General features: G+C 38.5%; 1 protein-coding gene across 1 annotated transcript; it reads right to left on the minus strand.

Annotated features, from left to right (window-relative positions):
• Window positions 1-2203: 2203 nt before the first annotated feature.
• Window positions 2204-25824, minus strand: wipi2 (WD repeat domain, phosphoinositide interacting 2). Its single transcript, XM_003228160.3, has 12 exons — window positions 25605-25824; window positions 15481-15563; window positions 13956-14125; window positions 12727-12823; window positions 12060-12157; window positions 11869-11961; window positions 10380-10450; window positions 8076-8183; window positions 6820-6984; window positions 6614-6721; window positions 5395-5525; window positions 2204-3014 (listed from the first exon to the last, which is right to left on the minus strand). Exons 1-12 carry the CDS (start codon window positions 25676-25678, stop codon window positions 2902-2904), a joined length of 1311 nt encoding a protein of 436 aa, XP_003228208.1. The 5' UTR covers window positions 25679-25824; the 3' UTR covers window positions 2204-2901.
• Window positions 25825-26623: the final 799 nt, after the last annotated feature.

Genomic DNA, 26623 nt, shown 5'->3' on the forward strand with positions numbered 1-26623 from the left:
AGCAGGATACAAAGGAAGTTGTTATTGTTGATGATAATGATGATGATTATTATAAAGTTATTGTTGATACCGTATTGTTTTTGTTGACCCTACTTATGCACTTACAGAGTTAGCTTACTGTTTTTCTTTGAAATACGGTAAATATTCAAAAAACATTTATCCCACTTATGCCTCAGTTAATGTAATTTTATTGGTATCTATTTTTATTTTGAAATTTACCAGTAGCTGCTGCATTTCTCACCCTCGGCTTATACTCGAGTCAATAAGTTTTCCCAGTTTTTTGTGGCAAAATTAGGTGCCTCGGCTTATATTCGGGTCAGCTTATACTCGAGTATATATGGTAATCAGCATTGAATGTTTGCCGCATATCTGTTCTGTGGTCTGCCTGAGTCCCCTTTGGGGTGAGAAGTGCAGAATATAAATGCTGCAAATAAAATAAAAGTTGTAGTCCGAGACCGATGAAGGTTGGGAAAAATAATATTATAGGAAGCAGCTTATTATGGGTGTTTTTCCTCCCAAGGATTGCGCATCTGAAAAGACTGATCCATTTGGACCCACTGATTCCACACATACACACTGACCCTGGAAGAGAACACCACAGAAAGAGAGTGAGTAATAATTTAATCCAAAACAATATTGGCTAACAATCTACGGAAAACAAGAGGTTCACACTCAAAAGGGTTTTTTTTTACACATGATTTCTTTTCCTTTGCTCACCGAAAACAAATCCGAAAGGTTAGAAAAAACAACCCACACAACCGAAAAATAAAGAGAGGAGGAAAAACAGAAAAGGCACATTACAGCTCTGTAAAAAGAGGGCGGCAGTTTTGCCCAGCTTTGGTCACTCTCTCGTCAAAGAGTCCCGGCAGTTCCAGAGAGACCCGAAATCCTTTGCGCGACACCAGAACCGCCACAAACAGGCTGCCGGAGGTGGAGGCTGCACAGCAAAAAGGTTGTGTTGCGCAAAACCTTGGGAGCGGACGGGGCCAAGGGGATGAACCTGGACAGGGGAGAATGCTATGGGTCATATTGGACTTCAGTTTCCAGAATTTCTGGCACAATAAGGGCTCCTAGGAGCTGGGAACGGCCACCAGCTTGACACCTCTGCCATATCCAGATTGCTATGGAAGAACATGTGGCTTTCCAACAGCATAACTACATTGCGCAGCAAACACATAGTTGTGAAAGCAACCCTGTGTTTAGCATGGGTCAGATTGCGGCTTGTGCTTCCTCCACCACAAATGGTGATGCTTGAGTCACAGGAGAAGCTTCTCTGACTCTTATGGAGGCCTCAGTTTCCCACACCGTTGTCATTCCAGAACAACAGAGAGCGTGAAGTCCGGCCGCAAAAGACATCCGAAAGCCAAGAGCATGAGCTTAAAGACCATGCGGACAAGAGCCCTTATCTAGGGCACATTGATGGGACAAAGCAAGCCAGAGAGGAGCATAGTTTCAAATTTTAAAAACAGACCAACATTTCTTATAAACATCACAGATTGGCTGCATTCAAAGTCATGTTAAGCTGAGATTCATGGCTTATTAAACCACAATGTCACCCAATACTCTTGTCTCCTCTCTTCACACAAATATTTCTTTTTATCATGTCAGAAGTGACTTGAGAGCATACTGCAAGTCGCTTCTGGTGTAGAGAGATGTGGCCCGGATGTGTTACCATCCTGTTGGGAGGCTTCCCCCAACAAGCTAGAGCTGACAGATGGGAGCTCACCCCATCTCGCGGATTTGAACCAGCAACTTTCAGGTCAGCAACCCAACCTTCAGGTCAGCAGTCCAGTTGGCACAAGGGTTTAACCGACTGCGCCACCGCGGATCAAATAAATTAAAGGGGATCGTTGCGTGTTAACCTCAAAATACGTATCGTTGACATAAGCAGACTCAAAACAATGTTGGATTAAATTGTGCAAAGGGACGGATCAAACAACGAACGGGCTTCATTCATCGGCAACATGTTAGCTGCTTTCACACACAGTAATTCAGATTGTGGTTCCACAAAGCCAGGGAGGAAGGAAAGCAAGACTTAGCTTGCCAGCAACGGGACAAGACAAAAATGTCATGTTGTTTAGCTCTTTAAGGATATATCATAATACTATTTTTTAAAATTCCAGATCCTTGGGGAAGAGGAAAAAATAATCTAAAGAGGGATTTTGCTCCTTGGTAAGAGAATACAACAGTCTCACAAGTGAGGCAGCATTCAAAAGAAGGTTTAATTAACAAAATGGTCCGAGGAAAGGGGTGAAAGGATAGAAAAAGGCCGGCGGGAGACAGGTTGGGCCGAGAAAGAAAACGGAGAAAGGGAAACGCCGCAGAGTTTTTCAAAAGTCGCACGTCAAAGTCACGAACCAGAAGCCCATGCGCAAGAAGAACCCATTCGGAAGTTCGGTCCGAGCCGCTGACGGGCCCAGGACCAAACTCGATTGCTTTTCCCCCTGCAGATGCCGAACACTATGTACACATTATTTTGTCTTCTTCAGAAAAAAAAAGAGAAAGGAACAAAAAAACTGCAACCGGTGTTATAAAACGGATCTGCTTGCTTGGCACAAGGAGGCATGCAAAGCGAGAAGGTGCGGGAGGCTGCACAAAAAACAGCAGGTTTTGGCAACAGGTTACAACAAAAATAGATATATATATATATACACATATATATATATATCTCCTCACAGCTAAAAGATAGAGCAGGGTTTAAAAGCCACTGAAGCGAAACCAGACGTTCCCCCCTTCCCGTTCCTTTCCCCTCGGCGGCACTGAGTTGACCTATAGCTACACTGGAGGGGTTTGTCTCAAAAGTAATACATAGTCTGTCATCCATCCTCGCTCTCAGCTCAGGTCTGAGTTTGTAGCAGCATCGACCAACGAGAAGCCTCAACTGATTTCAGGAGTGGAGGTTCAGTCCGTCCGAAGGATCATGGGCGGGTGCTCACTGTCCTCCTCCAAACGCAAGGCGCTGGCGTCATCTTCCAGGCACGCGCCCCCAACCGCCCCCAGGTCCTCGTTGTAGGCTGGCAAGACAGAAAGGAAACCGCAACATTGAGCAGGGAATCTCATACAGTCCACAGGGAATGGTATCAACAAAGGAAACTTTAAAGGTTTCTCCTGACATTAAGCTCAGAAATGGAGTCAGACACGGATAGCCAGGATATGTCTAGCGAAATTGTGGAAGACCCAGGAAGAAACCCCTTCTCTGGAGAATTGGATATTGAGACTATTAGACATCAGAAACATGGACTTATTAACACATGCAATATCACAGAACATGTCGACAAGGCAAAAGACTGATTGGAGAAATTGAAGTGTATACTGTTCTATTGTTCTATTGTGTTTTAGCGTATTGTTATTGCTTGTTGTTTATACTGTTTTAATTGTTTTTAATTTGCTTTTTGTTTTGTATTGTTATATTGTGTGTTGAGGCCTTGGCCTTTGCAAGCCGCATCGAGTCCTTCGGGAGATGCTAGCGGGGTACAAATAAAGTTTAATAATAATAATAATAATACTGTATATACTCGAGTATAAGCCTAGTTTTTCAGCCCTTTTTTTAAGACTGAAAAAGCCCCCCTCGGCTTATACTCGGGTGAGGGTCCTGGCTGGCTTATATTTGGGTCAGCTTATACTTGAGAATATATGGTACATTTATTATTTTTCTCTATTATTGTTGCTAATATTACATTTATTTTAGTATTAATACATTTATTATTGATATTATTATTATTATTGCATTTATTATTTTACTCTATTTATTATTACATGTATTATTTTCTGTATTTATTATGATTACAATTACATGTATTATTTTACTATATTATTATTAAAAGGATACTTAAGCACATTTACATTGAAGAAGATGAGAATAAGGATTTGATCAGAGTTGGACAGTCTTATCTTAAATTTGAGCTTGATGTAAATATTCAAAAACATTTAACCTACCGATGCCTCAATTAATGTAATTTTATTGGTATTTATTTTTATTTCTGAAATTTACCACCCTTGGCTTATACTGGAGTCAATGTTTTCCCAGTTTTTTTGTGGTAAAATTAGGTGGCTTATATTCGGGTCGGCTTATACTCAAGTATATACGGCATTTAACAAAAGAAAACACTGAACTCTTGTGAAATGTGCTTTAAAAACAATATTAGGCTCAAAGGCGCAAATGGGTATTCACTGGGAAAATGTCCAGAAGAGAAGGAAATATACCTTGCTATGCAGAAGATCTGGAAGGAATGAGTATATATGTGTGTATAAGGGTCTTTTTGGGTTTTTTTTTTAAAAAATTATATTTTTCTTTTTTTCTTTTATTAACTACTCTTATATCTGATATATATATATATATACACACACACACACACACATATTTTCTTCATCTATTCAAATGTTTATCTACTTTTTATGTGCATCTAAAACCATAAATAAAAAATTAAAGAAAAAAAAAGAAAGAAATGGAGATGAGCACCAACCCCCAAAGTCAAAGAGCCGGTGTTGTTCGTAGACACCTCCAAGGTCATGTGGCTACTGCCATCACTGTATGGAGCTCTGCTATCTTTCCACCAGAGCAGTACCTATTGATCTGCTCACATTTGCAAGTTTTCGAACAGCTAGGTTGGCAGAAGCTGGGGCTAACAACGGGAGCTCACCCTGCCTCCCCAGATTTGAACCACCAACCTTTCAGTCAGCAAGTTCAGCAACTCAGAGGTTTAACCCCCTGCGCCACATGAAGTCTCCGGAGCAGCAGAAACCAAGCTTGCCCCTTCCTGAATGTGACATCCTTTCCAAAATTTAGACATGGCTATAATTTCCCCATGGGCCCCTGGTGGCACAGTGTGTTAATAATAATAATAATAATAATAATAATAATAATAATAATAATAATAATAATAATAATAATAATAATAATTTTATTTTTATACCCTGCCTCTATCTCCCCAAAGGGGACTCAGGGCAGCTTACATGGGGCCATGCTCGAATAAAAACAACAGCAATATAAAACACAACAATAGACAAGAGACATGCACAATTATAAAAATTATAAAAATTTTAAATTATAAAAATTTAAAAGCACTGAGCTGCTGAACTTGCGGACCAAAAGGTCCCAGGTTCAAATCCCGGGAGCAGAATGAGCGCCCGCTGTTAGCTCCAGCTCCTGCCGACTTAGCAGTTCGAAAACATGCGAATGTGAGTAGATTAATAGGGAAGGTAACGGCGCTCCATGCAGTCATGCCTATGGCCACATGACCTTGGAGGTGTCTACGGACAACACCGGCTCTTCGGCTTAGAAATGGAGATGAGCACCAACCCCCAGAGTCGGACACGACTGGACTTAACGTCAGGGGAAACCTTTACCTTATAATGTCCCCAACAACTGCCGTGTCTCCTCTGCGTGTTCCTTACCGTGTCTCGTAGGCGAAGAAGGTGCGTAAGTACCTTTAGCCGCGGCGGCACTGTACGTCTGTGCTACTAATGGCCGGTCGTGAGACGCGGACTCTAGGATTTCGTTGGCTGGCTCCATACTGCCATCCAACCTACGAGAAGAAACAAGCGACAGAGACCAACGCCATCACTATAAAGCCAACAGCACCAACAACATCTTCCCTGGAGCATCCAAGGAAACTTTCAGGTCACTGCCATTGTTTCAGATCAAAAGAGGAACCTAAAGAGTGCATTGTAATGAGCCTGTGTCCACATAATAATAATAATAATAATAATAATAATAATAATAATAATAATAATAATAATAATAATAATAATAAACTTTATTTTTATATCCCGCCCCATCTCCCCGAAGGGACTCGGGGCGGCTCACAACAGGGACAAGCCCAAAACAACAACACAACATATTTGACGAAAACTTAAAACATTCCAACGATAGACAAAATAAAATAATGGACAATACATTAAAATCCAAACAGATAAAATCAGAGTAATTAAAAGCAAATCAGCAGGGACAGGTTTCATAAAGTACAGTAGTCTCACTTATCCAACATAAACGCAGAATGTTGGATAAGCGAATATGTTGGATAATAAGGAGGGATTAAGGAAAAGCCTATTAAACATCCAATTAGGTTATGATTTTACAAATTGAGCATCAAAACATCATGTTATACAACACATTTGACAGAAAAAGTAGTTCAATACGCAGTAATGCTATGTAGTAATTACTGTATTTGTGAATTTAGCACCAAAATATCACAATGTATTGAAAACATTGATTACAAAAATGCGTTGGATAATCCAGAACGTTGGATAAGCGAATGTTGGATAAATGAGACTCTACTGTATTCTAATGACAACCCTATTGGGCCTATTCCACATCCATTTGGAAAGAGTAAACCTGAAGAACAATCGTATCCTATAATAGCATATCAGCATTGAAACCTAAAGCTTTGTCAGCTTGACACAATGGCTCCTTTCACACGCAAGAAGCAATCCTGGTTTAATAAACTATAATGAGAATTCAAAGACTAATATATATAATACTTTTAAAATTAAATAAATCTCTGTGCTGAGATTGATCACTGTATTCCTTTTGTTTCATGTGAATGCAACATCAATGTGAAGAGATCAAATCCAGGAAACAGCCATCCCTGGGGAGCTGAAAGAAGAGACTCACTTGTGCTGTTTCATCAGTGTGCATTCCCCTCCTTCCTGAGGGTCCAAGTTGTATATATACAGGTAACCATCGGCTGCTCCCACCAGCAACCGGGGAATCTTCTGTATCCTGCACACAAGGAGAGATGGAAAGAGAGATTCTTCTGTAAACAGGACTTTTAAAAATGCCAGAAACAGCATCACCCTCTCAGGCACCCCTTTACTCACGTGGCCAAGGAGCAAATGTTTTTGTGCCCACAGAACGGGAGGCGGACGGTGGCAAAGGCTCGGCCTTGGTTGAACATTTCTGTGACCTGGGCAGGCAGGTAGTTTGTGGAGACCATCAGGACTTTCCCAAAGTAGCCGGTCCAAGTCGTGGGCTCTTCTTGAGGTCTGGAAGCGGAGAAAGGAAGCTGGAATGATCACAGTTCACCGAATCTATATATATAAAAGAGTGATGGAATCCTGGCGACCGCCAAAACAACAAAACTAAACACCCCACAACCTCGAAAATTGACAACACAACCCAGCATCCATGCCTCTAGGTTGATACAACTAAATGAAAAGAAAAATAAAGTCCTAATTAGAGGGAGAGGAATAATTGTTTTTATCCAATTGCTGCCAGTTGGAAGGCTAAGCTCCGCCCACTTGGTCTCCTAGCAACCCACTCACCCAGGGGACAGGCAGAGTTAGGCCTCAGGCCTCTTCCACACTGCCTATAAAATACAGTTTATCAGATTTTAACTGGATTAGATGGCAGTGTAGATTCAAGGCCCTTCCACACAGCTGTATAACCCATATAATCTTATATTATCTGCTTTAACTGGATTATCTGGACTCCACACCTTTACCCTTTACCTTAACTACCACCAATTCCTCAATACTTTATTTCCCATACCACCATACTTCGCCACAGCAACGCGTGGCCGGGCACAGCTAGTAGAATCATAAAGTTGGACGAGACCCCATGGGACACCAAGTAAACATCACTTAATTTAAGCCCAAGCCCAAACAAGAAGCCATGAGATCCTGCCTCACACACCTGGGTTTCAAGTCTTTCTGAACGTCCAGTTAATACATCCTTCACTCCCTCCGTACGGAGACCTAATCTGATATTGCGGGAAAACTCCCCATCAGCTGAAAGCCAGTTCCCAAGAGAAATTGACCTTTCACTGGTTTGTCTCATCTTCAACTGTCTGCACTTCTCTCTAATCTAAGGCCTGCAATTCACACTGATCAAACACAGACTCCTTAGCTGGAAACCCATCATCCCCCTCGTCCTATGAGAAATCCCCAGCCTCTTGCTGAGCCCCAACAGACTGATCCAATTGGGCATTAGCAAGACTTCTTCCCATAAGAAATACGATTTCTCTGCTCCCTCAATGTATGGGACTGTGGACAATTCATCTGACAGTGGCAGAATTGCTGTGTAGACCCCCGGCTGACAATCCTTTATGAATTCCTCAAGACCTCCAGCGACTTACTTCTCTTTCACAGTCTCTAATTTGAAAATGTGCACTGTCTCTGTGTTACTGGAGGCCGAGAGAAACATGCCATCCATGCTGAAGGCCAAGGAGGAAATGCTCACGCACCTGAAGAATGGAAAAACAAAAATAATGAATTTCAGAGACTGTGGCAGTGCAGGAATGAGAGGCGGCAACTACACACCAACGCCCTTCAAGCTTGGAAATGTTGCCTTTTAGCCATACTGTTTATTATTTATTTATTTTTATTATTTATTTATTTACAGTATTTATATTCCGCCCTTCTCACCCCGAAGGGGACTCAGGGCGGATTACAATGAACACATATATGGCAAACATTCAATGCCAACAGACAAACAACATTCAGTTTTTAGACAGACACAGAGGCATTTATAAATATTTATATTTATAAATAATTATAAATATTTATAGTATTTATATTCCGCCCTTCTCACCCCGAAGGGGACTCAGGGCGGATTACATTATATACATATAGGGTAAACATTCAATGCCCATATACACATAGAACAGAGACAGAGACAGACGCAGAGGCAATTTAACCTTCTCCTGAGGGGATGTTCAATTCTGGCCACAGGGGGGAGCAGCTGCTTCATCATCCACCGTGACGGTACTTCCTCATTTCAATGTCGTAAATTAGTTAAATTTGTCTCCCCACTTTATAAGTGGTACCTTATTTCCTACTTGATAGATGCAACTATCTTTCGGGTTGCTAGGTCAGCAATGAGCAGGGGCTATTTTTTATACTGTTCCCAAACTGCTCCGTATTATTTAACACTCCTCTAAAGAGGAATTTTCCAAGCATCTTCCCTGCAGACTTTGGCTTAAGCAGGCCTTCGGAGATAGTCATTAATTAATCAGCTCCAGTGGGTTTTTAATAATTTTATCCTGTTTTTATTACGGTCTTACCATTTATGTGTTTTAAATGAAATTTTTATCTTGTATTGTTGTTTATATTGATATATTGTATTATTGTTTTATCTTTTTATATTGTGATTGTATTGTGTTGCTTATATTTTGTTCTTATGTTGTTTGGGCCACTGCCCCATGTAAGCCGCCCCGAGTCCCCGTGGGGAGATGGTGGCGGGATATAAATAAAGTTTTATTATTATTATTATTAAAAGGAAGGGGCCTGAGGCTTTTAGGAATGGTGGGAGTTGGAGTCCAAAACACCTGGAGGGCCCAAATTTGCTCAGGTCTGGTTTTGAGTCTAAACAATATAAACTTTAGGCACAAGCCAAGTAAATGTTTTGCATCACACATCTTATGGCGTTACATAGTGTTACAATCTGAATGTCAACAACAGATCTTGGACTTTCTAAAAATAATTACTTTTTATTTGCAAGGCAATTTATTGTTGCTACTTGTTGCAAGGCTTTACAAGTACCTTTTATGCATCCCTAACTACCTCTTCTGCTACTTTGTGTTGCTTTCGAAGCAAACATGTGCAACTGGGAAGAGAAAAGCACGAAACTTCAATGGTTCTTGTTACGATGCCTTTTAAATCATCTAAACAAAAAAGTAACATTGAAAGGTACCTAAAACATGTCACTCTGTGCAGACAGATCGGCTTTGGTCCTATTTCTTACACTGCTTTGGAATACAGTAGAGTCTCACTTATCCAAGACTCGCTTATCCAATGCATTTTTGTAGTCAATGTTTTCAATATTTAGCACCAAAATATCACGATGCATTGAAAACAATGACTACAAAAATGTGTTGGATAATCCAGAACGTTGGATAAGCGAGTGTTGGATAAGTGAGACTCTACTGTATCGTGATATTTTGGTACTTAATTCGTAAATACAGTAATTACAACATAACATTACTGCATATTGAACTACTTTTTCTGTCAAATTTGTTGTATAACATGATGTTTTGGTGCTTAATTTGTAAAATCATAACCTAATTTGATGTTTAATAGCCTTTTCCTTAATCCCTCTTTATTATCCAAGATATTTGCTTATCCAAGGTTCTGCCGGCCCGTTTAGCTTGGATAAGTGAGACTCTACTGTATAACTTTCCTAGTCATGCCATGTGTAATTTGCTATACGGCCAATAGTTTCATATATTAAACACAGTGGGCTTTCCCACTTTGTGGCACTTTTATTGACTCCAATTGATGTCCTGTCACACCATGGCAATGTTATTTTCCCATTTCAGAGGCAAACAGTACTACCTTTTTGTGGATGCCATAATAATGTTCCGTTGTTACACACACATTTTCAAGGAGAGAGACAATCTACACACAGAACAAGCGTCAGCTGTTCAAACATTGCACTTTACCTCTTCACTCCCCTCCGGAATTCAAAGAGTTTCTGCCCCTCTGGAATGGAAAAGACCCGGATCACTGTCCCCTGTTAATGGAGAGGAAAAAACAAAACAAAACACAAACACACTCATTGCTTGACTTCAAGGTGGCTGCTAAGGAGAAGGAAGCAGTCAAGGTCCAAAGAACAGCTTGAGACTTAGCCATGGCTGTTGGGCTCGGCTTTGCGTTTATTTAGAGCACAACAAGCCCCATGCAAAGGGGATTTGAGGAAGTGGAGCATTCTCTTTCAACGTGTGCTGAGAGAGGGAAAGACCAAATCTAGTTGTGGACAGAGACCAAAACGGCTGCAGCCACCAGTCTCTCCGCTCTCCATCTAATGGCGATAAGCAACTGTAAACATGACCAGGCTGTAAACAATGGACAAGCGAATGGGAGAAGTGCAAAGTGCAAAGATGCCGCCATGGGACGAGGGCATGGAGTGAAGTGCAAGAGTACATAACAATTGCACAGAACATCTAGGGCATTAGGCACTCTCAAAAGCTTGTATAATAATAATAATAATAATAATAATAATAATAATAATAATAATAATAATAATAATAATAATAATAATAATAATAATAGTAATAATAATAATATCTGGTTTTTAATTATGCAGGTGGTAGTCCATGCAGTATCTTATGTAGTATTTTAAAGGCATATCTTGCCACTGATATATACAGCATTTTAATGATTTATATAGAATTTTATAAAGGAGGAGCCCCGGTGGCGAAGTGCATTAAAGCGCTGAGCTGCTGAACTTGCGGACCGAAAGGTCCCAGGTTCAAATCCCGGGAGTGGCTTAAGCGCCCGCTGTTAGCTCCAGCTCCTGCCAACTTAGCAGTTCGAAAACATGCAAATGTGAGTAGATCAATAGGTACCGCTCCAGCAGGAAGGTAACGGCGCTCCAAACAGTCATGGCCATGGCTACATGACCTTGGAGGTGTCTATGGACAACGCTGGCTCTTTGGCTTAGAAATGGAGATGAGCACCAACCCCCAGAGTCAGTCACAACTGGACTTAACGTCAGGGGAAACCTTTACCTTTACCTTATAGAATTTTAATGGTGTATTTTATAATAATAATAATAATCTGGTTTTCATGTATTTATTTGTTTGCCTTATATGTGAAAGACCTATGGTCTAAACATTGAAAAAAACTTGACAAAAGCTTGTTTGAACATCCAGATCAAACTTCCAATATTCTTTGTTCCTGGCATGTACGATTTTATATTCCTTTACCAAGCCCCCTTCCTTCTCAATTATCGAAGAAAAGGGCCGTATCAGATCGGATTCTCCAAAAAAGGAGACGATCAACCTTTCTGAACATTTCGCTTTCCCTTTTGAACATTTTCTCCAGCCCCAAGATATTCTTTTTGAGGTAGGACTGTAGTTACTGTTTGTAGTAACACCCAAGAATGCTCTCTGGGTGTTTCTGATTGTTTAAAATAGATCAGGTGCTCACCTTTTCTGACGCTGTGGCCAGTTTCGTGCCACTTGCATCGAAGGCCAAGGCAGCCAAGGGACTGTCATGGGCCGGGATCATGTTAGCAGCTCTCTGCAAAATTCGAAGGACACAGGGCCATCATTCAGTGTGGAAAAAATCAGGGAGAGGGAGGGAAGAAAAAAATCCGTACAAAGACTCTAGACTCTCACCAGGTTGATGGTGTCGAAGACCTGCACCTCCCCGATGGTTGCACTCCCCGGGTAGGCCAGGTAGCAGTTGTCATTGTTGATGGACAGGGCACACAAACCTAGGAAACGGGAGGAAAGGAAAGGAGATAGCAACCCAAAAGACAGTTGCATCTGTCAAGTTGGAAAATTTAGGGACTGCTTATGCGGGGAGGCTAATTTGACTAATTTTCAACACCATAAAAACATCCAGCAGCATGCATGCCGGATGAAGAAGTACTCCATCAAAAGGACTCGTCGTCACAGTGGATGATGAAGCAGCAGCTACCCCTGTGGCCGGAATCGAGCATACCCTCACAAAGCCAGAAGCTAGAAAGTTAAATAGCCTCTGTGTCTGTCTGTGTGTTGTTTGTCTAATGGCTTTGAATATTTGCCATCTATATGTACATTGCGATCCACCCTGAGTCCCCTTCAGGGTGAGAAGAGTGGAATATAAATACTGTCAATAAATAAATAAACAAACATGAAAATACACCTAGAACTAGCGAGGAAGGGAAACATCCAAGGTAAAGGCTTCTGAAAGAGCAGAAACCACACAACAAAGTTCTCCTCTCTCTTCGTTGTGGTCATGATAACTGGCTGTTATCAGAAATATATTGATTTCAAAATACCACCAAAAGGCCACCCTTACCTGCAGGGTTGGGGGGCGTCTCCCTGATTGTATGCAACACCTTCATATCCCGTATGTTATGGATGTACAGAGACTCTTCTAAGCATACTATTAATCTCTGGAGGAAGAAAACAAGGCAGAAGAAAAATACAGACAACATTCGGTAAGGTTGCAGAACTGTCTTATGAAAACATGAAGTACAAAAGGACCCTTGTTACCAGGGAACCCGTATTCAAAATTTCATTTACCCACGCCAGGAGAAAAAGATGTTCTCTTTAGGAATTTGCTAGGTCCTCCAGGGGAAATTCTATGGTATGTATCCTCCAGAAATTGTCACAGAGCAATGCTGCGGGATTTGGCAAATTCCTAGAAAGTATGTCAAGCATATTGACACCTTTCTCCATATTATATTATTTATGGAAAATTCAACCCCATCAACTGTCTCAAAGGTTATTTGGTCCAGAAACAAATCTTCTGGTCAATGTGGCAAAACCTGCTTTGCTGAGGCTTAAACTTCCCACCAGTCGCTAAAATTAATTATAGAGTTTTACTTATCCAACATAAATGGGCCGGCAGAATGTTGAATAGTTGAATATCTTGGATAATAAGGAAAGATTAAGGAAAAGCCTATTAAACATCAAATTAGGTTATGATTTTACAAATGAAGCACCAAAACATCATGTTATACAACAAATTTGACAGAAAAAGTAGTTCAATACGCAATAATGCTATGTAGGAAATACTGTATTTACGAATTTAGCACCAAAATATCACGATGTTTTGAAAACATTGACTACAAAAATGCACAGGATAATCCAGAACGTTGGATAAGTGAGACTCTACTGTATATACGTTTTTAAGGTTTTTATAATGTGTTTTAACGATGTTATTAATGGATCTGTTTATATTGTTTTGGTTTTTATGATTGCATTTTGGGCATTAAATTTTGCCAATTTTTGTAAGCCGCCCCGAGTCCCCTCGGGTGAGAAGGGCGGGGTTTAAACTTGTACATGCCTATCTATATTTTATAAATGCATTTTATGAATGTTTATGTAAGTTAATTTTTTTAACTGATTTATAGTGTATTGTACTGTTTTTATATGTCTGTTTTATTGTAAGCTGCCCTGAGTCCCCTGTTGGGTGAGAAGGGCGGGATATAAATATTGTAATAAATAAATAAATAAATAAATAAATAAAATGGTTGCAAGGAAAAGACCAGCAAAAGCAACCCTGAAAGCGTGTCTGCTCACCTGCCTGTTAAGCTTGACTGCCAAGATTGTGTTGGAATAACTGTAGTTGCAGATCTCGGTTCCCTTCTTGAAGTGGCAGACTTTGAGCTTACGGGGGGCTTTGAGGCTGACAATGGCCACCAGGCTACTGGAAAAAAGCCTCTCCACGATGCACACATCTTCCGTGTCAGCTGCCGGGGAAAGGAGGAAAAAACCAAGTGATAGAGCACAGAAAAAAAAACAACCATAGCCCAGCTCCATATTTGTCTATGGTTAACTAATGCAGGGTCTTTGCAGGGACCAGCAGCTGCCATTTCGGGCTGTTTTCTCCTCTCTCCATTTCCCTGCTTGCTTTAAAGAACTAATGAGACGGTCAATGTAAATGTGAAATGCAGCAGAGAGGGACCGAGGGTGTAGGAATGGGCCTCTGCCTTCATCTACTTCGCTGCAGCGGGAAGAAAGTGTGCAGCGATCAATATCACTACATCAAGGGCTGCTGAAGCAAGAGCGAACAACAAGAAAAGTGCTCGGGCTTCTCTCAGGAATAATCAATTCGCAGCCCATTCGCTTATTACTTGAGGGACACACTCCAGGATCCTTGGCGTATAACGATTTTCATGTGTGATATGGAACCTTAATCTTCTCACCTGAAATAAACAACATCTTGGGCTTTGGGAAAAAGTGTGACTCTTTGGTAAACTGATCAATTAGATGTTAATTTATCAACTTGCTCGTTTAATTTGGTCCAGGTATACGTTCACTCTGTGCAATAATGTTGTTACGGAGTGTCATGTTAAAATGTATTGTTTTTTTCTAATTTGGAATTTTTATTATAATGAGTATGTTATCATCATTGTATAAGGAGCCCCGGTGCCGAAGTGCGTTAAAGCACTGAGCTGGACACTGAAAGGTCCCAGGTTCAAACCCCAGGAGCGGGGTGAGCGGCCGCTGTTAGCTCCAGCTCCTGCCAACCTAGCAGTTCGAAAACATGCCAATGTGAGTAGATCAATAGGCGGGAAGGTAATGGCGCTCCATGCAGTCATGCCGGCCACATGACCTTGGAGGTGTCTACGGACAAAGCCGCCTCTTCGGCTTAGAAATGGAGATGAGCACCAACCCCAGAGTCAGACATGACTGGACTTAACGTCAGGGGAAACCTTTACCTTTACCTTATCGTCATTGTATACTTCTGATATTAAGTGAAGTAGTTGCGGCATTGAATGTTTGCCATTTATATGTATGTTAACTGCCCTGAATCCTCTGGGGAGAGAGGGTGGTCTAGAAATAAAATTTTATTATTATTATTATTATTATTAATAATAATAATAATAATAATAATAATAATAATAATAATAATAATAATACAATCTCACTGGAAGACCTAGAAAATGTCTACGAAGTTGTCCTTTCTAGGTCTCATCTAGGTACTCCACCCTGACCATGTCAGGCTTCACATATAACTGAATTCGTGTAATACGAACTTCTGGACTGTATGAGACTGGTAACCCTGCAAAAAGGATGAAACAGGGTGGGAACCAAGACTTACTGCATTCATAGATCTGCTCCAGTTTGTCCACAGAAGAAAGGGAGAAGAACTTGTAACCCGATTTGCTGCCGACAGCCAAGGACCTGCGAAGCAAGATACAAGTTTCAAGCAAATGTGGGAGTTGAGCAAACATCTCACCTTGGGCAAGTCGCAATCTTTTTCAGACTATCAGAAAGGCAAGAACAATCCCCTCTGAACAAATCCTGCCAAGAATAGCCATGTCAGAAATGACTTGAAGGCAGGCAATAACAATTAGCTGATTACCACTGAGAAATGTAGCCAAACAACAAAACATTCTTGTTCTATAACCTGGATGAATTAAGGCAAGGGTCTTTAAGGTTTTTTGTTTGCCCTAAGAGACTTTTAAGTAGAATTTTAAGGTCCCAAAGTCAACGTGGTGCTGTGATTCGAGAATGGGATATGACTTTGGAGAATAATAATAATAATAATAATAAAATAATAATAATAATAATAATAATAATATGGAAAATGAGCACGCAAAGATACTGTGGGACTTCCGAATCCAGACTGACAAAGTTCTGGAACACAACACACCAGACATCACAGTTGTGGAAAAGAAAAAGGTTTGGATCATTGATGTCGCCATCCCAGGTGACAGTCGTATTGAAGAAAAACAACAGGAAAAACTCAGCCGCTATCAGGACCTCAAGACTGAACTTCAAAGACTCTGGCAGAAACCAGTGCCGGTGGTCCCGGTGGTGATGGGCACATTAGGTGCCGTGCCAAAAGATCTCAGCCAGCATTTGGAAACAATAGACATTGACAAAATTACGATCTGCCAACTGCAAAAGGCCACCCTGCTGGGATCTGTGCGCATATTCCGAAAATACATCACACAGTCCTAGACACTTGGGAAGTGTTCGACTTGTGATTTTGTGATTCGAAATCCAGCATGTCTATTTTGTTTCCTGTGTCATAATAAAATAATAATAATAATAATAATAATAATAATAATAATAATAATAATCTTCACACAGTCCTAGACACTTGGGAAGTGTTCGACTTGTGATTTTGTGAAACGAAATCCAGCATATCTATCTTGTTTGCCATGTCATAATAAAATAATAATAATCTTTATTCTTATACCCCACCTCCATCTCCCCGAAAAGACTCGGGGCGGCTTACATGGGGCGACAGCCCAGGCAAATACAATAAGAAATATAAAACACAACAATTAACAAAAACCATGTGCGAATGAGAATAAACGTTAACATAAAAAATAGCCAAAACATTGGTAAAAAACATATTAAAATACAACAGTAGAATCATAAAAACGATCTAGGCAAAAGTGCGCTAAGTGAGTTTTGCCCAGCTCATTTTATGTTTTTATTGCTGTGTTTCTCAAGTGTTTTATAATGATTGTGATTCTTTAATGCCTTTTAAATTTAATTGTGTGTTTTTGTATTTGATATTATTGTATGTTGGTGTTATATCTGTAAGCCACCCCGAGTCCCTCTGGGGAGATGGTGGCGAGGTACAAAAATAAAATTATTATTATATTATTATTTTGTAAACATGAGGTAGTTGATAAAGTGCTACAAAATCATGGAAGATTTGGAGTAGGGTAAACCCTGTGGTTATAACAGAAAATTAACATAGCAAGGTGCAACCAATCGGAAAATGGACACCAGAGCAAAGTTTATCATGCAGACGAGCAGTTCTTATCCAAAGGCCTATGTGAAGAGCCAGGTTTTAAGGCTCTTCCTAAACGCGGTCAAGGTGGGGACCTTGGACAAGTCCCATTTTCTCAGTCCTCTCAACTCATCTTGCCAAGAAAATAACCCAGGATGGAGTCACCATAAGTTGGAAATGACTTGAAGGTACACAGCAACAATGGCATCACAATGTGCACATGAATGCTGGCCATGTTCAAATTCCCATGTGAATCCACAGATGGGAAAGAGGATGCTTTCCTGAAACACCCGCCTTGTTGGGTTTCCGGGTTGGCTCTGCAATCTGCCCTAAGAGTCAGCTTCCCAGTGGCACACCCTCCATTACCTTTCCAAATGCCGCTAGAGATCAATTACTAGCATGCGGTGATATAAGGTCATAAATAATTAAGGCTACACTTGTCAGAAAATGAAAATACATTACAGCGGCAAAATGCTTGCTTTGAGATCGTTGTTCACAGCCGGTGTTTTCTTCTGCTGCTGTTGCTACTGGCTAGGTTTCCTGTACACTAAGGTCCCAGGTGACTTTAGGAACATTTGAGCTCCTAAATGTTGGTCCTACAGGTGCCTAGATGCTCTACCATCAGCTACGTTCATAACACATTAGGTGTCCCCTGGGCAACGTCTTTGTAGACAGCTGATTCTCTCACACCAGAAGCGACTTGCAGCATGCAACCAAACCCAATGAATTGACCATTTAGTCAATGCTCAATTGAGCATTTAGTCAGTGACATCTGCTGAAAGAAACATCATTTCAAATCCATCCTTAGGTACACCTCTGACCAAGCTGACTTCTGGAATATAATAATAATAATAATAATAATAATAATAATAATAATAATAATAATAACACTTTATTTATACCCTGCCACCATCTCCCCGTGGGGACTCGTGGTGGCTTACATGGGGCAGAGGCCCAAACAACGTAAGGACAAAATATAAGCAACATAATACAATCACAATATAAAACAGATAAAACAGTAATGCAATATATCAATTAAAACCACAATTCAGGATAAAAATTACATTAAAAACACATAAAATGTTAAGAGGAACTACTGTACGCAACCAGAGAAACATCCTATAGAGATTCACTCCATTCAGTTCTGGCTGCGATTATTCCTCAGTAGTTTTGCGTGGAGAGTGACTTGAGTGATCCATAATCATACCTGATGATAAAGATCTCTATAAAATGTATTGTCGGAGGCTTTCATGGCCAGAATCACTGGGTTGCTGTGAGTCTTTCAGGCTGTATGGCCATGTTCCAGAAGCATTCTCTCCTGATGTTTCACCCACATCTGTGGCAGGCATCCTCAGAAGTTGTAAGGTATGTTGGAAACTACCTCAAAACCTCTGAGGATGTCTTCCACAGATGTGGGTAAAACATCAGGAGAGAATGCTTCTGGAACATGGTCATACAGCCCGAAAGACTCAAAGCAACTCAGTGTAAAATGTTTATCCATCCCCTGATTAGGAGGAGGTGAAACTGGAGCTGGGAATCCATGCAACCCCTTATCACCAGTCAAGGCTTTTCTTTATTTAATATACCCATATTTCTTCAATTGTAAGATGCCATAGATTGTAAGGCACACCCTAATTTCAGTATCACCACTGCCATCAAAAATACAGTAGAGTCTCACTTATCCAAGCTAAATGGGCCGGCAGAAGCTTGGATAAGCGAATATCTTGGATAATAAGGAGGAATTAAGGAAAAGCCTATTAAACATCAAATTAGGTTATGATTTTACAAATTAAGCACCAAAACTTCATGTTATACAACAAATTTGACAGAAAAAGTAGTTCAATATGCAGTAATGTTATGTTGTAATTACTGTATTTACGAATTTAGCACCAAAATATCTCGATATATTGAAAACATTGACTACAAAAATGGCTTGGATTATCCAGAGGCTTGGATAAGCGAGGCTTGGATAAGTGAGACTGTACTGTACATAAGATACACCTGCGATTCCAAGACAGACACCATTTTAAAAATGTTTATATAAGGACAAAAAAGTGTGTCTTAGAACTAAAAAAAACCCAGTATTTTTCATTCTTGCAGCACATCAACATGCAGCATTATTGTTCAAAACCACCTTCACCCAAGCAGCCCTCAGTCAGCGGGAGAATGGAAGAGCCTTCCAATATTTTCCTCAAATTCCCAAAAGCAACAAAAAAGGCAGGCAGAACATAAATCAGAAGTTAAATTAGCATCTTCTGAAGATGGCACCATGCTGTTTGCTATCTGCAGCTCCCAGGCATTTCGGATAGTCTGCGTCAGAGCAAAGGATTCATCCAAAAAGAGAGAGGATAAAGTGGGACAACGTCACTCGTGGTCCCTAGCCCTGTGACAGGCGAACATATCTGTGAATGCTCTCAGGCTATGAGCACAATTGACAAAGATTTCACACTTATTTATTTGACTTGATTTAAATTGCAATCCGCCAGGTGCACAAGCTACTGACATTTTTTCCAGGGGAATAACATAAAAAAACAAACATTGCCTTAATACGATATTTAAACCAACATTTTCCATTGATGATGCAGTTAAGAACCAAAACAACATTTTTCTTTTCCCTTTACTCCACAGTTGATAAACGTGGTCAGGGAATCAATAGGCCACATGTTGCAGAGGACAATGCCTTGGCTGACTGAGTTAAAATGTCAAGAGCAGAAATCTGAATTCATTTATTTATTTATACTATCCTGGTCAGTCCTCAATATGTCCTTCTTTCTAAGCACATGCATTCAAATCCTCACCACTGACCATCTCTAGACTTTCGAACAATGGTTCCCAACCTGTGGTCTGTGAACCACCAGTGGTCTGCAAGAATAATAAATAATAATAAAACTTTATTTATATACCGCCCTATCTCCCGAATGGGACTCAGGGCGGTTTCCAATCATAAAAACAACACAAACATTACATAACAAACATAATAACACATTATTAAGCAAAGTAAAAATACAATTATAGAAATAAATAACATTTACATGATCAAGGGGATGGGAACCATAAACCGAATATATTAAAATGTATCATTTTAGGCTAGAGAAATCTTGTGCAAGAACTAAAATATGGTCTGAGGCCTCCCCGCGGGGAGATGGTGGCAGGGTATAAATAAAGTATTATTATTATTATTATTATTATTATTATTATTATTATTATTATATTATATATTAATACCACAGACCAACCAAAATAATATTTTTTTCTTGGTGTCCTCATTTTTAGGCCTGTTCCTGGGGTTATTTGGGGTGCTGATTCAGAAAACTGCATTAGATAGACCACATCAGCTCTAGATGATTAAATATGGTTTTCAGTGGGCGAGCAGATGGTGACTATTGGATGGCATATGTTCTATATAAGAAACGAGAGCGGATGTGGTCTATTTGATACAATTTTCTGAATTGGCACCCCAAATATCTAAACCAAATCTAACATTGTCCAAAAATAGATTCGTAACCCTTTTGGCACTAATGTTGGAGAGTGGCCCCTGGTCAAAAAAAGGTTGGGAACCACTGCTTTAGAAAGATCACTTACACTGATCAATGATTGCAGATAGTGTCTTGAAGGTTACATTTCTGAGATGGGAATTACCAGACCAACGAGACCCTTTAATCTGAATGAGTCATTCAAGTTCACTGAAATAAATACTCCTCCTTTGTAGGGAGGAGTATGGACACAAAGGGAACAGTCATTCCCAGAAGCACATTGCACAATTGTCCTGATCATTTCCTGTCATTCACTTCATCAGGGCAGGATTCTTCCTTGATTACCAAAGAATGGCCCACATATACATCACAACCTCTGAGGATGCCTGCCATAGACGTGGGCAAAAAGCCAGGAGAGAATGCTTCTGGAACATGGCCATGCAGCCTGGAAAACTCACAGCAACCCAAAGTTAGTTAGGCTCCTTACAAGTTAAGATCTTCCTTCTTTGCTTGTTTGCATTGTAATTTAGTTTTAGGTGGAGGGAGTCAGAATGGTGCTGTGACAATCACTATTATTTGTTGCACTTTATTCTGTTCAATTAGTTTGGTTAATAATTTCATTGTCTATCCCACCCCAAGTCTCCCATTAAATGCAGCACTTTATTCATCTTCCTCACCTATCGGGTTTACAATATGCACTCCTCGCACTTTGACCCAGTTTGTTATAGTTAATTCTTGTTCTGGTTTTAAATTATGTTTTATTATGCTTTTGTTACTATTTTAGTATTTTACCATATTACTGTGTATAACTGTGTTTTTATCTTGACGTATTTTACCTGCTGATGATGTGTATTATGTATGTATTTTATTTTGTTCTGTTGTAATTATCTGTGCTTGGCTCCATGTTAGCTACCCTGAGTCCCTTCGGGGAGATGGAGGTACAAAAATAAAGTTATTATTATTATTATTATTATTATTATTATTGTATGACACAGCAAACAAGATAGATATGCTGGATTTCGTATCACAAAATCACAAGTCAAATACTTCCCAAGTGACTAGGACTGTGTGATGTATTTTCGGATGATGCGCGCAGATCCCAGTAGGGTGGCCTTTTGCAGTTGGCAGATTGTAATTTTGTCAATGTCTATTGTTTCCAAATGCCGGCTGAGATTTTTTGGCACAGCACCCAATGTGCCGATCACCACCGGGACCACCTGCACTGGTTTCTGCCAGAGTCTTTAAAGTTATTATTATTATTATTATTATTATTATTATTATTATTATTATTATTATTATGGTAGTTTTAGTGTTGGACAGGGACTGTAGGAAACAATGGCTTGATCCCTCTTTGGAAGGTAATGGCAAACCCATTCTGAACAGACCTTGCCAAGAAAAAAACTCATGACAGGTTCGACCCGACAAATTCTGTGACAACCCTACTATTGTTTTTGACTTTTCCATTGCATTTCTTCAACACCTTTATGTGCTCAACTTGTCCAGAGAAGGCCCACTTTAGAAACTTCACCGCACACCTTCCGCTGTCTCTTCTAGGCGAAAAAAGACAAAGCCCTGGATATATTCTGTTAACTTTGCTCCACAATGGCTGGAGATGGATCTGTCAAAAGTATGGGAATCCCTGAAGGCTTTGTTTGATTACAGCCTGAGATCTGACAGCACTTCTTAATGACCCTCATTCCATCGCAATCTGGGAGATGAGTGCTGCCTCTTTGTCTCCACTTACGCTCCCCTTGTGTATAAGGAAATAAGGCAAAGGATAATACAGGAACATCTCCAAGACTCTCTAGTGTTCTTATAGGAACTAAATCCCTGATCTGAAAAGTCATCACAAAGAGGGAAATGTGTAGACATAGTAAAAGACATGAAAACAATGGAGTTTAGAGTTAGAAATAATTCTGTGTTGAGTTGGTAGCAATGTAAACTCTATATTCAAAACTCAAACTTATTTATAATACATGACATACACACACACACACATATATAAATATAAATTTATAAATACAGTAGAGTCTCACTTATCCAAGACTTGCTTATCCAAGGTTCTGGATTATCCAAGGCATTTTTCTAGCCAATGTTTTCAATATATCGTGATATTTTGGTGCTAAATTCGTAAACACAGTAATTACAACAGAACATTACTGCGTATTGAACTGATTTTTCTGTCCAATGTGTTATATAACATGATGTTTTGGTGTTTAATTTGTAAAATCATAACCTGATTTGATGTTTAATAGGCTGTTCCTTAATCCCTCCTTTTTATCTAAGATATTCGCTTATTCAAGGTTCTGCCGGCCTGTTTAGTTTGGATAAGTGAGACTCTACTGTGTGTGTGTGTCTGTGTGTATGTGTGTGTATGTGTGTATATATATATATATATATAAAATTGTATACTTGTTGGTTATCTTTTAAAGTTTTTATGTAATGCTAAATATATTGCATATTCCCCCAATATGGGAATTTGGAGAAGTTAAGACAAGAGGCTGAATTTCAGTGATCCTTTCAATGATTACACATAAGCAAACGATGAGGATTCCACCTCTATTATTTGTGCACGGCGTGGTGATTCCCGATTAATTCATGTAAAAGCCAAAGGGGATAATCTCATGCTCGCAGAGCCAGTCATCTCATATCAAGGTTTTCCTAGACATAATCAGATCAGGGACTCATGTAGTCCAGAATTTTCTGCCGAACGAGGAGGCAGATTCCCCCTGCTTTCCTTCCCAGGATAATTCTAAACTAGATTTGTCACAGATCGAATTAGAAAATGTTATAGCTACCTCCTTCAAAACCATATCACCCAATGGCAATTCAATTGTACACAATCCAATTCACATTTACTTGAAATTGAGTGGCATAAACCATGCACTTTTTGAGTGAGCTTGAGATGTATTGGTCTAAGCTACCTGATGTGGAAATATTACATGGTATTACACTATTATGATCAATATTATATGTACATACAATATATTATAGCACGATATTAGTATTATATATTATTATATTGTCCTATACCACTATGTGGCAACATTATTAGTAATAATACATGTGATATATAATATACAATTATTATATTGTATTGTTACTAGTATTATATAGTATTACAATATTATGATCAATATTATATGTACATACGTACAATATATTATATTATTAGCATAGCACGCTATTAGTATTATGTATTCCTATACTGTCCAATACATATACTGCATTAATATTAGTATTATATTGTATTAAAATATTATGATCAATATATGTACATACAATATATATTACTATATTGTACTACATAATTATTATATTATATTATTATATTGTATTATTATTAGTATTATATCATATTACAATATTATGATCAATATTATACGTACATACAATATATTACATTATTTGCATAGCACAGTATTAGTATTGAATATTATTATATTGTACTATACCACTATACCATTATTATTATTATTATTATTATTATTATTATTATTATTATTACATATAATATATAACTATTATATTATTAGTTATTGTATTGTTATTAGTATTCTATTGATTTACAAGATTATGATCAATATTATATGGACATACAATATATTATATTATTAGCATAGCACAGTATTAGTATTGTATATTATTATATTGTACTATACCACTATACCATTATTATTATTAATATTACATGTAATAACTATTATATTATTCTATTGTATTACAATATTATGATCAATATTATATGTACGTACATACAATATATATTATTAGCATAGCACAATATTAATATTATATATTAATATATTGTACTATGCACCTATGCTGCAATATTATTAGTAATATTACACACAATATATAATTATTTTATTGTATCATTATTAGTATTATATCATATATATATGATATTAATATTATATATTACTATATTGTATTATGCCCCTATACTGCAATATTAGTAATATTACACACAATATATAATTATTATATTGTATCATTATTAGTATTGTATCATATATATACGATATAATATTACTAATAATATTGCAGTATAGGGGCGTAATACAATATAGTAATATATTTATTTATAAATAAATAAATAAATATATTACTATATTGTATTACGCCCCTATACTGCAATATTATTAGTAATATTATACACAATATATAATTATTATATTGTATCATTATTAGTATTATATCATATATATATGATATTAATATTATATATTACTATATTGTATTATGCCCCTATACTGCAATATTATTAGTAATATTATACACAATATATAATTATTATATTGTATCATTATTAGTATTATATCATATATATATGATATTAATATTATATATTACTATATTGTATTATGCCCCTATACTGCAATATTATTAGTAATATTATACACAATATATAATTATTATATTGTATCATTATTAGTATTATATCATATATATATGATATTAATATTATATATTACTATATTGTATTATGCCCCTATACTGCAATATTATTAGTAATATTATACACAATATATAATTATTATATTGTATCATTATTAGTATTATATCATATATATATGATATTAATATTATATATTACTATATTGTATTACGCCCCTATACTGCAATATTATTAGTAATATTATACACAATATATAATTATTATATTGTATCATTATTAGTATTATATCATATATATATGATATTAATATTATATATTACTATATTGTATTATGCCCCTATACTGCAATATTAGTAATATTACACACAATATATTATTATTATATTGTATCATTATTAGTATTATATCGTATTACAATATTATTATCAATATGACATGGGCATACAATATATTATTAGCATAGCACAGTATTAATATTTGCAGAGCCATGGAAGGCCACACAGGTGAGGTTTCACTTTGACCACGCCCCTCCCAATTGGCCACGCCCACCCCTCCCTCTGGCCACGCCCCCTCCTCTAGCCACGCCCCCTGCTTACGTATTGTCCTGGTTGAAGTTGGCGAAGAGCAGTTGGCCGGCGTAGGCCTCGCCGCTCTGGCTGGCCAGGTTCATGGCGCTTCCCTCCGCGGCCTCTCCTCCTCCTCCGTCCCCGGCCTTCAGCCTCGTCGGAGGCTCCGGGCCTTGTTCCGCTCCATCCCTCACCACAGCGCCTTGTTGACGCTTCGGTAGCGGCCGCGGCCTCAACGCGCATGCGCCGCCCCGCCCACTTTCGCCGCACATGCGCCCTGGGGGCCATGGAGTCCTCCGCCTTGGTACGCATGCGCTGTTTCTCCTATGCACATTGCTAGGACGATTTTTTTACTTTACGCATGCGCATTCAGCCTAATCACAGCCAACAGTAATAATGATAGGTTGCTGTGAGTTTTTCGGGCTGTATGGCCATGATCCTGAAGCATTCTCTCTTGACGTTTCGCCCACATCTATGGCAGGCATCCTCAGAGGTTGTGAGGTATGATAATGATAGGTTGCTGTGAGTTTTACGGGCTGTATGGCCATGTTCCTGAAGCATTCTCTCCTGACTTTTCGCCCACTTCTATGGCAGGCATGCAAATAACCAACCAGTTGCCTTCATAAGCCAACACAAACCAACACAAATCAACATCTGACACAAACTTATAACCCAAAAGTTAAGTAATACACACATGCATATTTACATATATACATGTATACAATATAATTTACTATAATATATAATACTAGCTGTGCCCGGCCACGCGTTGCTGTGGTAAAGTGGTGGTGGTATTGGTTAAAAATTGTTGTGTAATTTTTATTTGACGTTATTTGTATTTTTAATTAATCTTATTGTAAGTTATATTTTTATTTATTATATTTTATTATTTTCTTGTATTATTTTTAGTTATTTTCTGTTATTATGGTATTTTATTGTATTAATTTTAAGTGTTTTTTATTATTTTTAATTGGGTTGCTAGGAGACCAAGTTGGAGGAGCTTAGCCTTCTAACTGGCAGCAATTGGATAAAAGCAATTATTCCTCTCT

Source organism: Anolis carolinensis, unplaced genomic scaffold (assembly GCF_035594765.1).
Source record: "Anolis carolinensis isolate JA03-04 unplaced genomic scaffold, rAnoCar3.1.pri scaffold_13, whole genome shotgun sequence".
NCBI lineage: Eukaryota > Metazoa > Chordata > Lepidosauria > Squamata > Dactyloidae > Anolis > Anolis carolinensis.

What these genes read in the sequence shown, in the direction of transcription:
- wipi2 (XM_003228160.3), bottom strand. Translation starts at nt 25,678, where the DNA reads ATGAACCTGGCCAGCCAGAGCGGCGAGGCCTACGCCGGCCAACTGCTC. An exon ending in GGAGCAGATCTATGAATGCA is followed by an intron (nt 14,126 to 15,480) that starts GTAAGTCTTGGT and finishes TTTCCCCGGCAG; the next exon opens with CTGACACGGAAGATGTGTGC. An exon ending in TGGCCACAGCGTCAGAAAAG is followed by an intron (nt 10,451 to 11,868) that starts GTGAGCACCTGA and finishes CTCCATTAACAG; the next exon opens with GGGACAGTGATCCGGGTCTT.